General features: G+C 28.7%; 3 protein-coding genes across 5 annotated transcripts in view; all 3 read right to left on the bottom strand.

The window, feature by feature from the left end:
* LOC107443797 (glutamate-gated chloride channel) overlaps positions 1 to 14,763 on the bottom strand; it is a 91,828-nt gene that overhangs the window by 59,591 nt on the left and 17,474 nt on the right. For 2 of the 3 annotated variants that reach the window (XM_087156036.1, XM_087156035.1), the window contains exons 2-3: positions 4,763 to 4,844; positions 411 to 509 (exon numbers count right to left, since the gene is read on the bottom strand). In XM_087156036.1, coding sequence (XP_087012162.1) covers positions 411 to 509; positions 4,763 to 4,767 — 104 coding nt within the window. In that variant the 5' untranslated portion in view covers positions 4,768 to 4,844. Of the gene's footprint in view, positions 1 to 410; positions 510 to 3,464; positions 3,679 to 4,762; positions 4,845 to 14,763 lie in introns of those variants that run through there. The other variant, XM_087156034.1, reaches the window with a different exon arrangement.
* On the bottom strand, positions 5,825 to 6,610 carry LOC122269144 (uncharacterized). The gene has a single exon (XM_043040935.1). The coding sequence runs from the start codon at positions 6,608 to 6,610 to the stop codon at positions 5,825 to 5,827; it is 786 nt and encodes a 261-aa protein (XP_042896869.1).
* LOC139427176 (uncharacterized) lies at positions 6,778 to 7,806 on the bottom strand. The gene has a single exon (XM_071188045.1). It carries the CDS (start codon positions 7,804 to 7,806, stop codon positions 6,778 to 6,780), a length of 1,029 nt encoding a protein of 342 aa, XP_071044146.1.

Here is a 14,763-nt window from a genome sequence, read left to right as displayed (position 1 = left end):
TTTTTACTATCGTCAAAAATAACCAGTACATTTAATGAAACATTTAATATGACACTCTTTTAAGTAACTAGAAATTATAGGCACAAATTTTATCAGACTTTTTTTATAAAATTTCATGAGACGTAAATTACTTTGGCTGTCTTTTTACTATGGTCAGAATTAGCCTGTACATTCTAGAGTTAAGAATAACGATAATAAAAAATATCTTATTCTCAATCTTCAGTTCATTCAATTATTAAAACTAAACGGTTGACACATTTCTTAGAAATTTAGAGAAATTACGAATTACAATAACAATTTTAATAATTTTTTTTTATTTACAACTAAAACGAATTTAAATCTGAAAATATTACATTCTAAAATTTTATGAAAATAATTCGACACTTCAAGAGATATTATTTTTTACTTACAATGCGGCATCTTCATTCTCATATTGAGCGTTGCAGCCAATATGTAGTATATAACACATTTTAAGCAGTAATATTGCGATATCAAAAGTACAGATCAACCTAAAAGTATGAAATCAAAAATATAAAATAAATGAAATAGCTTAAAAGAAGCATAATTATAGTGTCAATTCGTCATAATATTAAAAAAATATTAATAGTATTGTATAAAAATGCAGAAACGAGATAGACATTTAAAATTCTTTTTGAAGAAAAATAAACACCTTGCTGTAACGAAAGAATTATGATAGTATTTTAAAAGAATATCAAGTAAAAAGATTCAGTTAAATTCTTTTAAATATATAATATAAACAAATGCTTTAAATTATTTTTCATCTTGAACAAATTGCTCAGAACAGAGAATGAAAGTTGAAAAATAAATAAAGACTTATAACACTATTTCATGACAAATAAATAGCTTGTTTAACTAGAATTAATGGTATTTTTAAGTAAGATTATTTAGAAATAATTATAAAAACATGAAAACTAGACAAATATTCAAAATTTTACTTAAAAGAAAATAATTAGTGGTCTGTCACAGACAGTTATGGTAATAATAAACAGAAAAAATTGAATAAGAATAGTTTTAAAAAAGAAAGTATTAAAGACAAAAACTAAATATCTATATTTAAAAACCTGCGTGACGTCTAATTCTTTGGAAATTTTTATGTTTTAAATTCAATTCACTTTATTTAATACATTTAAAGATCGATTGTAATTCATTGTTAGTTCAGGATTTTCTTAGGGTATACAAAAGTCATGAATCCAATTTAGCTCTTATAGTTTTTGTAGATAAGCAATAACAGCAACAGCAAAATTTTATTTGTTGTAAAATTGATATTCTGATATCATGAAAAATTTATGATAGCATATTATAAATTTTTCTAAGAAATACATTATAATGGAATTACAGCGTTATTAATTCGATTCAACGTTTCGTTATTAATTCGACCGAATTAATAACGAAAATACATTATCAAAAAATTATTTAACCAACTCGTGAAATAAATCAATTAATTAATTGCCAACCAAATCGGAAAATTTATTATCAAACAAATTCAAAATGATTAGGGTGCTATCACATACAATTTGGTAACATTGAGCAAAATTATTAAAATCAAAGTTTAGAAAATATAGCATAATAGCGTACTACTGAACCTACTTTTAAAATTTGTTTGTGGTCAAATAGATAGCTTCTAATCATGAAAAATTATAATAGTATATAATTAATTAATAAAAGAAATTAATTATCAGTTCAAATAAATCATTAATTATTTACTCAATTTTTAATGGATTCATAATTGAATTTAAGAGTAAATATAAAACAGGAAAACTAAATATACATTTAAAATCCTTTTTGTCCTCAAATCCTACTTATCCTATTTAATAAAGTTAAACTTTTATTTGTTGTGAGATAGATAGGCTGTTTTCAGAGAAAAACTATAATAAAATATAATGAATCTATCAAAGAAATGCTTATCACTTGAAATAAATCATTCATTAAAAATTCCTCGTAGGTTTGAAGAAAAAAAAATGAAGCAGGAAAACTAAATATACAATTAAAATCCTATTTGTCATCTAATCCCTTTTAAAATCCTATTTAATTCATTAAAAATTCTATTTGTTGGCAAATTGATACTCTGTTATTAGAGAAATATTATAATAATATATAATAAATCTATTAAAGAAACTAATTATCAATTCAATTAATTATCAACAATAATAAATCATAGATTAAAAATTCATTTTAGTCTTGAAAAGAAAACACAAAGCAGGAAAACTAAATATATAATTAAAATCTTATTCAGCTTATTTAATACATTTAAAATTCTATTTGTTGTCAAATCGATAAACTGTTATCAGAGAAATATTATAATAGTATTTGATGAATCTATCAAAGAAATTAATTATCAATTAAATTAAATTATTAATTAAAAATTCATTATTAATTTAAAAAGAAAATATAAAACCAAAAAACTAAAGATACAATTTAAATTTAATTTTTCGTATTAATTACTTTTAAAATTGAAATTTTTTTTGTTAAATCGATAGGCTGTTATCAGATAACGATTATAATGGTATATAATGAATCTATTGAAGAAATTAATCATCAATAAATTCAAATAAATCATTCAATAAAAATTTATAATAGATTTGAAAAGAAAATATGAAACAGGAAAACTAAATATATTTATTTAAAATTGCTTAATATTAATCCTATAATATAATATAATCCCTAATAACTATATCATATTTGTCATCGAATCCTATTTATCCTATTTAATGCATTTAAAATTCTTTTCGTTGTCAAATAGATAGGCTGTTATCAGAGAAATATTACAATATATAATTAATTCATCAAATAATTAAATATCAATTCAAATAAATCATTCATTAAAAATTCTTCCCAGATTTGAAAAGAAAGAATAAAACAGGAAAACTAAATATACATTTCAAATCCTATAGTATAAATCCTATAATATAATATAATACCTAACAAATATATCCTATTTGTCAACAAACGCTATTTATCCTACTTAATACATAAAAAATTCTATTTGCTGTCAAATCGATAGGCTGTTGTCAGAGAAATATTATAATAGTAAATAATAAATCGATCAAGGAAATTAATTATCAATTCAAATAAATCACTGATTAAAATTTCCTTCTAGATTGGAAAAAAATATATATAAAACATGAAAACTAAATATACATTTAAAATCCTATTTGTCATCAAATCCTTTCTGAAATTCCGTTTATCCTCTTTAATATATTTACTATCCCATTTGATGCTAAATCGATAGGCAGTTATCAGAGAAAAATGATAATAAAATATAGTAAATTTATCAATAAAAAAAAATAAAAAAATAAAAACATAGAAACTAAATTTATAATTCTATTTAGGGAAAAATAAATTACATTGATAAGGGAAAAAACAAACAGAGAGTGACGAATAATCATGAATAGGGAAAAACCATTATCACTACATGCAACGAATCACACATCATCATCCCTTACCCAAAAATAGAGAGCATTTCTTGGTTCTTCCGTAATCATCACCTTAACTCAAATGAAGATGAAAGCGCTAAGCATAGGAATTTTGTATTCCGAATCCTTCTCCAATCACGCAAACCTACGTTACTATGGAGTCTCTCAACACACAAGTAAACGAAAAGTTCGCCAAAAATTAGTCCAGTTTTGTTTTATTATTTTCGCCTGATATATACGAGAACAATATGATAAGTTCATCCAATTAGGCTAATAACTATTTTATTTATGATTGGTTTCTGTTTCTTTTATATTTGTGTGTGCTTTAATTTGTATTCATTGCACACAGTGATATTTTTGCGCATTGAAATATAAATGAACGTATTGAATGCATCTATCTATATTCGAATTAATTTAACTTTTTTAATGAATTTAATTTTTTTAATTGCTTCAGCATAAAGTGGTTTAGAAATTAATAATTAAATGTATGTTTAAAATTGATAGTTAATGAATTAAAAATGCAAATTTAATATCATTTTTTGAAAAATTCTTAATCGAAGAATTATTAAAATTCGATAGTTAAATGATTAAAATTAGATAATTAAAATTGATTTTTTTTAAATATATATATGTACGAACGATGAATGTGTATATATATATATACAAATCTATGGTTGTGTATTGTTATTGCTTTATTTATCTACAAAGTACCTGTAATGGTAACGGTAATGAATTTCATTTAAAGAAATTGTAAATAAGCACAAATCAGAGCACCATAAATTACAACTGCTAATTTCTACCTTTATAATGAAAAAAAATTAACTTTCATATAATTTGCAAACTCGTTTTTTCTTCCTGATCTCTTTGTTGGGTTTAGTATAAGTATTTTATTAACCTTTTTAGGCAAACATTAAGTATGATAACATAAAATTTAAACTACATTTAAACAACATAAAGGTTTTGTTTATAACTAGTCTTATTATATTAGATAGCCGCAAATTGTGCCGCAATATATATATATATACAATATATATATATATATTGTATATATATATATATATTGTATATATATATATATATTGTATATATATATATATATATATATATATATATATATATATATATATATATATATATATATATATATATATATATATATATATATATATATATATATATATATATATATATATATATATATATATATATAATATTTGCATTCGTAGGGACTTAGCATTTTACATGTCTATAATACAAAGTAAATCCAAATAATGAAAATGAATTTAAGTAAATTATTTTTAATAAGAATTGAGAAAAAATAAAATTACCACATATTTGTTCGTACTTGGATTGCCTTCGATATCAATCTGGCATGGCCAAATTAATTACTCTATCAGGCTAATAATGCTCCTAAAAGAGAAAACATAATATTAAGTAACACAATAAAATAACTCATTAATTATTTTGATTTAAAGAACATATCTCAATTTCTATCTAACATTTCACAATATCTGTTCTATAACAGTGATTCTCAACCCTTTTTTTTCTGTCGCAGCCCACTTTTAACGATTTCGAAATCTGACGGCACACAAAATAAGTTAAAAAGTTGTTTACTTACTTATAATACACTATGTAAAATATTTTATGATAATAATTTTGATTGTAAAATAAAATGGTATGTACTACAAAAAACAACAGTAAGTTTATTAAGGGATTAATTACAAGTTAACTGTTATTTTTTTGCAAGTTCTCAGCTTGTTTTTTATAGTTATTAACTAGCGGACCCGACAGACGATGTTCTGTACACACGTCTTTAATTGGAAAATTTCAACTTTTTTTGAATAAGCTGTAACAATCTGGATCGTTTTGATGCAAATTTTTATTAAAAAGTTATCATATTATCTAACGTCATTACATATATCTCTTATCACAATTCGACCAATCGATAGCGTGTGAGTATGTGTATACTATCAGCGAAGTTAAATGTAGAGGTTGTTTTAAATCAAAACTTAAACTTATTTTAATTAAAGGTAAAAAAGTGAAAACTTAAACTATTTTATAACAGATATATTTTTTCAATTAAAAAAAACTTAAGTTATCGTAATGCCATTAGATGTACAATATTTTTGGTTGATCCTTCAGAAGCATACACAAACAAATTCGAGGGTTTTCCAACTCTGGAACACGCAACATATAATTGACCGTGAGAAAAGCACGGGTTTTTTTAAATCTAAGCCACAAAATGTCATTGTTTGACCTTGTGACTTATTAATAGTCATAGCAAATGCTAAGCGGATTGGAAATTGCAAACGTTTGAATGGTATAGGCGAATCTGAAGGAATCATTGGGATCCGCGGTAGAAGTACAACTTCACCTTGAAATTTTCCACTTTAAATAGTGACTTCCAAAATGTTACCCATGATTTTTTTTATGACCAGTAGCGTGCCATTACACAATTTCGGAGCATTCAAATTTCTAAGCAAAATTATGGGTGAACCAATCTTCAATCGCAAATTATGGGGTGGCATTGCCGGTAAATCCAGTGAATTTAAAAACTCGGCAGGATAGTCGACAACTTCATCAGGATCAACAACAGTGTCAATCGATTTGAATGTAATTTCACTACCAGGCAATGATTGTTGTACTTTAAAATTTATTGCGTCAACATCTAAATTTCTTGCGGCTGAAATAGCTCGCTCACACAGCCATGCATGATTAGTATAATCATGTGGCAAATCTAGAAAGATACTTTTTATTAACTCCTCTTTGGTAGGCACCATATTGCAAAAATTCTGTGGGAGTCGAATATATTGTGAATCTTCATACAATTGAATTTTACCATTGCCAATGTCTAACAGTTGTTCAGAGAATCTTGACGCTAATGGATCATTTTGAAGTTGGACACGCATATTAAGAGTAAGGCATAATTTACTGACACTTCGCCACAGATAAGATTCTTTCAAACATGCGTTTATTTCGTCCGCATATGTCGCACGTGGAATGACGGGTAATGTTTGTCTGAAATCACCTGACAACAGCAGTAGAGCACCACCAAAAAGCCAAGTATTATCTTTGATATCTTTTAGGAACCTGTCGAGAGCTTCAAGCGAATGCTTGTGGGCCATTGTACATTCATCCCAGATAATAATTTTACATTTTCTCAAAACTTCAGCCATGCCTGAATGCTTCTTTATGTTACACATTTCTTCGGGATTGGTATGAATATTCAAAGGTAATTTAAGTGCTGAATGCGCTGTCCGTCCACCATCAAGTGAGGTTGCTGCAATGCCTGATGAAGCAATTGCCAATGCAATATGATTTTGAGATCTAATGCGCGCAAGTATTAGTGAGATGAGGAATGTTTTACCAGTGCCACCTGGTGCGTCCAGAAAAAAAAGCCACCTTGTTGTGCTGCAAATGACACGTTAATTTGATCATATATATTTTGTTGCTCAGCAGTAAGCAATCGTTCATTGTTAGCAACAAAAGTAGCCAGAGAAGTCATATCGAACTGGTGTTCACGTTGAACGTCGCTGTTGATGATATCTGCTGCTTGGCGGATTGGCGCTGGCATGCCAAAATTTATGAGCGGCATGTTCGAAATAAGAATACAAATATCCTCAATCATTATTAATGCCTCGTTATATATTTCTGCGGAGAATTCAATACTGAGATTTTGATTAGTAATTCTAATCCGATGCAAAATATCCTCACTCATTGATTCTTTATATTTATTCCACAAAGCAGATGCTTTAGACGGAAAACACGTTGTCAATATTATTGAAAATAATTGACGAATTTGCTGTGGAGATGAGCTCAGTGCTGCATCTGCAAGTGTGAGGTCCCAATGGTTATCATCCTCCAATAAATGTAACTCACGACACGCATCAAAGAAAGTGCCGTATAAAGTACCGTTGACTTTTCGCAAGTATTGAAAGGATGTCGGTCCAGGAACGTTAACCAATAACAAACGCAGAAAAAAGCAATCGCGTTGCTTAGGATGAATTGTATATAATCGTCCTAAAGTATTTGTCATAACTATGTCGGCAAATCCTGGGATAGGAGTGCCTCGTTTCCGTGGTTCCCAACTTTTTGATTGTTTATTCCATGTAAAAAAGTTAGGAACATCAGTATACATTAATGTCTTTGCAAATTCACCAACAATATCTTGTCGATTACAAAGGTTGAAAAATTCAGTAAGAGTTGTTTTTGGAGCTGTTAAAGCTTGTTGTAGTACATTCTGTTCTGTGAAATAAACACGCTGTCCATTTTCAAGATGCACAGCCAAATGTACAACAGCAGGATCCCTTTCATGTATAGGAAATGTAAAAATTCGCCAAATAGCTTCATTACTACTAATGTATCGTCCCATTTGATAATGTGTTATTTCGTCATTCTTATTTCCATTTTGAACAGCGAATATATCTTTATCACTGCCCTTATGACGTACTTACAAATGTACTTGATAGACCTCACCGAACTGCATAACTCAACGTTTATGTGTGCTTTATAGGTTTTGCACAGCAATGGTGAGTATGGAACCACTCAGCCACTATCGATGTCAACTCTTACACCGTTTGACAGACGCAATTCATATGATTGACCGCCATTGTCTACATCTCTACGACGGTAAGATGGATAACCATCGATATTGCTGATAGTGTCAGTTTGACATGGTTTAGGAAAACGTTTCGTACATTTTCCATTATCCATACATGGTGACATCATGTTGAGAGAACCACATGGACCATGGATCATATTAGTAGTCACAATGTCAAACAATTCTTGATCAACATTCGGATTTGGAATTTCCGCTGAAATAATTTTGTCAATTTCTTCTGGGCGTACTTTGTCCATCAACCAAATCAAAATATGCGCATGAGGTAAACCTCGTTTTTGCCATTCAACAGAATAAAGCCAACATCGTGTTTCGCCAAATACCGAGTGATGTGTAATCAATTTCATCAGAGATTTCAATTTTTGTTTGAACACACGTGCAATGATATCATGGCGATGCATCGATGTTTGACCTGATAACAGCAAATTTTTAATTTCAGCCCAGTTTGGATTACACGTAAATGTGATAAAAAGATCTGGTCGGCCGTATGCGCGTACGTAAGCCATGGCGTCTTGAATATATTCTTGCATATGACGCGGACTACAAATGTATGATGATGGAAGAATATATGCGGTACCGATGTTGTTGATATCATTCGTTGCATCTACGTTACCGATTGTGGTGTCACGCAAATGAATGTACTCCTCAGAACGAAGTTTCGCTTGATTAAATTTTATATAACGCAATGTCTCACTTTCGATTTTTACATACATATCAACAATGTACTGATGAAATAGCTGTCTGCTTCGGAGAATGTTATTATCTTAATTTTTACGAGTCATCAACCGGTATGCGTAGAAGTTCATCGCACTAACTTTCTAGATTAGTTCTTCACCTGTAAATAAAACTATTTATAAGATAAACAGAAATAATTGGTTCAAAAAAAAAATTATAAAATAATCTATAAGTTGTGCCTGTTGTTGGATTCCTTTATTTAATATTTAAATGATATTCATCTTCTCCTTCCCAAAATATCAACGGATATTGCAATGCGTCGTAAGAGCGATAATTGTCTTGAATTATTTGTATTGTATTATCTCTGCGTTGTATGCGAATATCTCGAGGTTCACATGGGTCACCAGCCATAACAACTGCAACTTCATTAACAGTTGGAACATTATATGCGCCTGCGTGCTCTCTATGGGGCACTTTGTCTGCTTTAATAACAATGGCGTAGTTGTCGTTTTGCAGTCTGTTGGAAAGAGTCTTGAACAATCGTATCAATTGGTTATGGTTTTGCAAGAACGTTTCCAAAATGTCCACAATTTCTCGTTCCTCCATCTGCTCTATATGGTTGTATATGCATCGTGTATGAGTTTGTTGCTCCTCATCGCCCATAAAGTAAATTTGTAATAATTTTGGATCGACATTAGGCATTGGATGCAATGAACCAATTTGGTGGTACACTTGACCTTGAATCTTAAATGTAGATTCAAAATTGCGACCATCCTCATTATGAACAATTTTTGTTGCTCCAAATGATGTCATTTGAAAGCAAGAATTGGATTTACGAATTTTCCTCAAAAACAATTTCGATTGAGATGCGGTTCCAGCTAATAATGTTTTCAAAGGTTCCGATGGTGGATTTAACGGTGGAAGGGAAGTTTTTCCAGGTGCTTAACATAAACCGGCTTATTCATCTTTGTACTTTAAAGCATGACAATATTGACACTCGTTGTTCATACTACCGATTAAGATTAATGCATGTGACGAATAGTCTATTTTAGGGTCATATTCAAACGCAAGACGATTAAGTGATGCTCGTATCAATGCTCGATTATCTTGCATTCGCCGTTGGTTACGTTCTCTGTTTTCGTTGGTCGCTCGTTGGCGTGTCTCTCGTTGTCTTAAGGCATTTGCACGAAGACGTTGATTGCGTTGCTCTGAATTTTCATTTTCATGTGAAGATGCAACTTGATTTCTAGAATTCACATTATCCGTCAAGTGTTCTTCAACTGTTCTATTCAATCGACGATCATGGACCAATTGTGCGTTTCGAGTACGTCGACCAATATTTCTTGCTCTTCCACGAAGACGTGACATTTTTTTGTAAAACAAAATACTGTAAAATAGTACATAAAAAATATGAGTAATTCATTGAAAATGATATTTTAATTAAGTAACAGGACTGAAAAGATTTATTGTACCAAATTTTAGATAAAAAATGTGCAATTTTATTTTTTTGTTTTTCTTTATTTAATATTTCATATAAGAAATTTTAAATAAAAACAATTGAAAATGTTTTATATGAAATCAATTAGCTTCACAAATAAATTTATAGGTTAGAGTGGTTGTTAACCAACGCACGTATAAATTCGATCTAAAATAATACAAAATACTCACTTCAATTCCGCACTGAATCTACAAAATGTGTAGTTTTTTACATTTTTAAAATGCGCACTTCAAAACTCTTCAAACACAATAATAACACGAAATTACAAATTCTATTCAGCGACTCTTTTTCCTGCTCCCTATTAAATTATATGTGTATCAAGACGAACTAAGAAATATTTACAGAAAAACAAAAGTTTTATGACTTTTATTATTTTTATGCTAGTGAGAACCAAAACAATATGGAAATGAATGAGGGAAAACTGGATCCTACCACGTGATTTCCCGGCCAATAAAAATGTAGCGTTAAACGTTTAACGCTTTCTTGTTGGAAGTCGCATAAGAAGTATAACTTTTGAAAAGTAGAATTTTTCCCACACAATAAAAAATTTATTAAAAAAACAATTGAAATTGGACCGAATTGTGAGTCTAAACCATTCTCGAATCCTTCTGAAGGTACACAGAAAATTTCATTTAAATCGGTCCAGCCGTTTAGGAGGAATTCAGTGACAAACACACGAACAGAAGAAATATATATATAAAGATTGTTAGTTTTTTTTTACATTAATTGTTATTTTTTGTGATTTTTTGTTAACTTGTATTTTTTTGCTAATTATTACTTGTTAGCTAGTTTTTTTTCTAAGTTATCATTTGTTAATTTACTTTTATAACTATTAATTGCATAGCTTATTTTAATTATTAGCTTTTATTTCCTTTTGCTAGTTAATATTAAGTTAACTGTTATTTTTTTGCTAGTTATTAATTATTAGTTTGCTTCTTATAATTATTAATTGCTAGTTTTTTTTACATTAATTGCTTTTTTCTGATTCCTTGTCAACTTGTTTTTCTGCTAATTATTAATTGTTAGCTTGCTTTTTGTTAGTTATGTTTTGTTAATTTGTTTTTATAACTATTAATTGCATAGCTTATTTAAGTTGTTAGCTTTTATTTCTTTTTTTAAATTAATATTTAACTTACTTTTTCTTCTAATTAATAATTTTAATAGTCATTAAATTTCCTACTTATTTTAACATTTTATGATTAAAATTTAAATGAATGATTAAATGAAATAATTAAATGAATGCTGACAAAATTGTTAAATCGCGGAAAAATTATGGAATATATATATATATATATATATATATATATATATATATATATATATATATATATATATATATATATATATATATAATATATATATATATATATATATATATATATATATATATATATATATATATATATATATATATATATATATATATATATATATATATATATATATATATATATATATATATATATATATATATATATATATATATACTTTTCTTTAATTTTAAACTGTACTCGTAATAAAAAAAGCATTATAATTTTTACCATATAAAATCTAAAATTTTGGGGGCTCTCTTTGGGAATTTGGCGGCATATAAAAGCGCCGGTGCGCAGGGGTTGAGAATCACTGTTCTATAGTATATTTTCATCCTTTTTAAATTTTTTATTACCCCTCAGAATTTGTCGGTCAGTAGCAATGATTCTTCGGTCATTAATTTGTTTTACAGAAAACTTATTTATTAACTTATACTTATTAAACAAAGCTAAGAAACCTGAAGATTAACGTTTTTTATGCTTTAGAATTTTCAACTTGTAATTTATGGATTTCATACTATTTTTCTCTATTTACTTTGATTTGAACACCAATTTAAGGAATCCAACGCTTTTATTCTATCTCCATCAAATGTATAAAGCACAGTAATACCGTTTTTTTTAATATTTATTATAATATTGCATTCGTGATTGCTTTCAGTCTCTTTTATTAAGTCTTAAAAGAGATTACATTAGGAACTGAATTTGAATATTTAAATATAAATATACCAAAATGGTTTTATGAAGTACTGAGACATATTAGATTCTAAAGTAAAATATTTCTGTAAATATATGGATATCGATACGACTTTCGGAAATTTAAGTATTAATAAAACACGAATGGGTAATTTTGTATTGAATTTACACAATCATGAATGAGTGGTTTTCCTAAGTTCTAAGAATTTAATGAATGAAAACTACACCCACGTAAAAAAGCAAGCATCTGTAAGATAATTATAAATCCGATATTTTTGTTGTGGTTGCGTGTATTATCGAGGAAGTTCGATATCATTCCAAACCTAGAATAACATGCAGTTTACGAAGTCAACATCCAACATTTTTATTTTATTTTACTACAATATTGACTATTTCATATATATATATATTTTTTTTTTGCTGAGTGTTTGTAAAAAAGGTTTAGTGATAATAAACAACAACTTTTTGTTAACAGACGTGCTTTTTTATGAACTGGAAACCTTTTTTATTTTTCTTTCTTGTAGGATATATTTATTCGAGTGCTTAGCGATCAAATCGACTCACTTGATGAAACTGAAGCTCTCAAAATGACAGACAAAAATATGTAACTAAATCTACCTCAAAATTTACTGTAGCTAAAACTGGACATTTCATGGGTTTATACTTAAATTACGGAATCCAAATATGAAATTAGTTGTAGAGTAGTTGAAGAACGATTATTAAAAATTTCAACTTACTAGTACAAAAATTAATGAACATTTATATTCAAAAATTCGTATGCAGTTCTTTAACCAGAGAGAAATACGCAAAGTTATAATTATGCTTATTACAAGTTACCACACTGTAAAAAATTACGGTAAAGTGTACCATACTTTTTACCGTAAAATCCATTTTTGCCGGAACATGTCACGAAACAAAAGTATGATATACCATGATTTCTACAGCAGTAATTATCATAAAATCCATTTTTACCGGAACATGTCGCGGAGCAAAAATATGATATACCATGATTTCTACAGCAATAATTACCATAAAATCCATTTTTACCGGAACATGTCGCGGAACAAAAATATGATATACCATGATTTCTACAGCAATAATTACCGTAAAATCACTGAATCGCTATCATTAAAAATATTTCTGTAAAAATTACGGTACAATATTTGACTGTAAAAATAGGTTTTATGATAAAACGGATTTTTCGGATGATGCACTCGAAGTGCCGGTACTTAATACCGTAATTTTTACAGTGCACGATTTGTAAATAATTAAAAAACTGATGATAAATTTTTCTGAAAGTTACTGTAAACTTTATAAATTTATAGTTAGTTTTAAAACACTTCCATCTTATGTCTTTATATACTTTATCCCAGAATTTTCTGACCTATAAATAAGTCCTAAAAATTTATATGTCTTTTGGTAAAAAACAATATATGTAATAATAATAGATTGATATATGTTTTCTGAACTTTACATTTCGTACAGTTTTCTTGTTCAATTGTGTTTCGTACAAAAATTCAGTCAGCGATTGTTCCAATCTTGGTTATAAATTTGACACAATACACTTTCTGGATTGACTAACAGCGAGATATTGTGTATTTTTCTATTTCTAAAACACAGCTACACAATGCACTTTTAGATCTAAAAACGATAGCTATTCAGAGAAATTTTTCCCCAAAATCTACTCTTTTCTACACAGTGAAAAAAGAAATGGTGTAAAGTAGTTGCCACTGTTTTTGAAGTAGAGGTGAATTAAAATTATTTACAGTGCATGTAGTCACACTTTTTATTTTATTTTTTCACTGCATTAGATTTGTTTATTTATTTATTCATTTTTTGTGAGTTTGTTTATTTACAACACATATTTTCATTCGCAGTAGAATAAGTTTAATAGCTTCATCGCAAACACATTTCGTTTAAAAAAGCTCATTTTTAGTAGTACACCGAAGAGCCATTACATTATGACCACCCAGCTAATAACTTGTAGGACCACCTTTAGCCCTCAAAACTGCTAGCACCCGCCATGGCATTGATATCACAAGGTGCTGATAGGTAGTCTGAGGTATCTGGTACCAAGCGCTCACCAACTGGTTCTGCAATTCCCTCACATTGCGAGGGCGTTGCGTGGCAGCACGAATTTGGTTTTCCAAGTAGAACCACAAATGCTCTATTGGATTAAGGTCAAGTGAATTTGGGTGCCAAGATATGACTTGAAAGTCACTGGAATGTTCCTCGAACCAATCCATGACGATTCGACCCTTATGACATGGTGCATTATCCTGTTGGTAAACACCATCCCCCGCAGGAAAAACTGTTGCCATGAATGGGGGAACCTGGTCTGCAACTATGTTCAAGTAGCTTACAAACGTCAGGGATTGTTCTATGAGGATTATGGGTCCTAATGTGCCCCATGAAAACATTGCTCCTGGGCGAGAAACCATGAAAACCTTGGTGAGCATATTGTTATAGATGGAGAGTGGTCATAATGTAATGGCTCTTCGGTGTATATTCGCCTCAATTTCTTAAGCAATTGCT

The sequence above is a fragment of the Parasteatoda tepidariorum genome, chromosome 12, assembly GCF_982258835.1.
Source record: "Parasteatoda tepidariorum strain Cologne lab strain chromosome 12, Ptep-v5.0, whole genome shotgun sequence".
Lineage (NCBI taxonomy): Eukaryota > Metazoa > Arthropoda > Arachnida > Araneae > Theridiidae > Parasteatoda > Parasteatoda tepidariorum.
This window is presented reverse-complemented; position numbering and strand designations above follow the sequence as displayed.

Bases quoted from the DNA above. Each gene is read 5' to 3' on its own strand.
- LOC122269144 (XM_043040935.1), bottom strand. From the start codon at position 6,610: ATGGCTGAAGTTTTGAGAAAATGTAAAATTATTATCTGGGATGAATGT.
- LOC139427176 (XM_071188045.1), bottom strand. From the start codon at position 7,806: ATGGGACGATACATTAGTAGTAATGAAGCTATTTGGCGAATTTTTACA.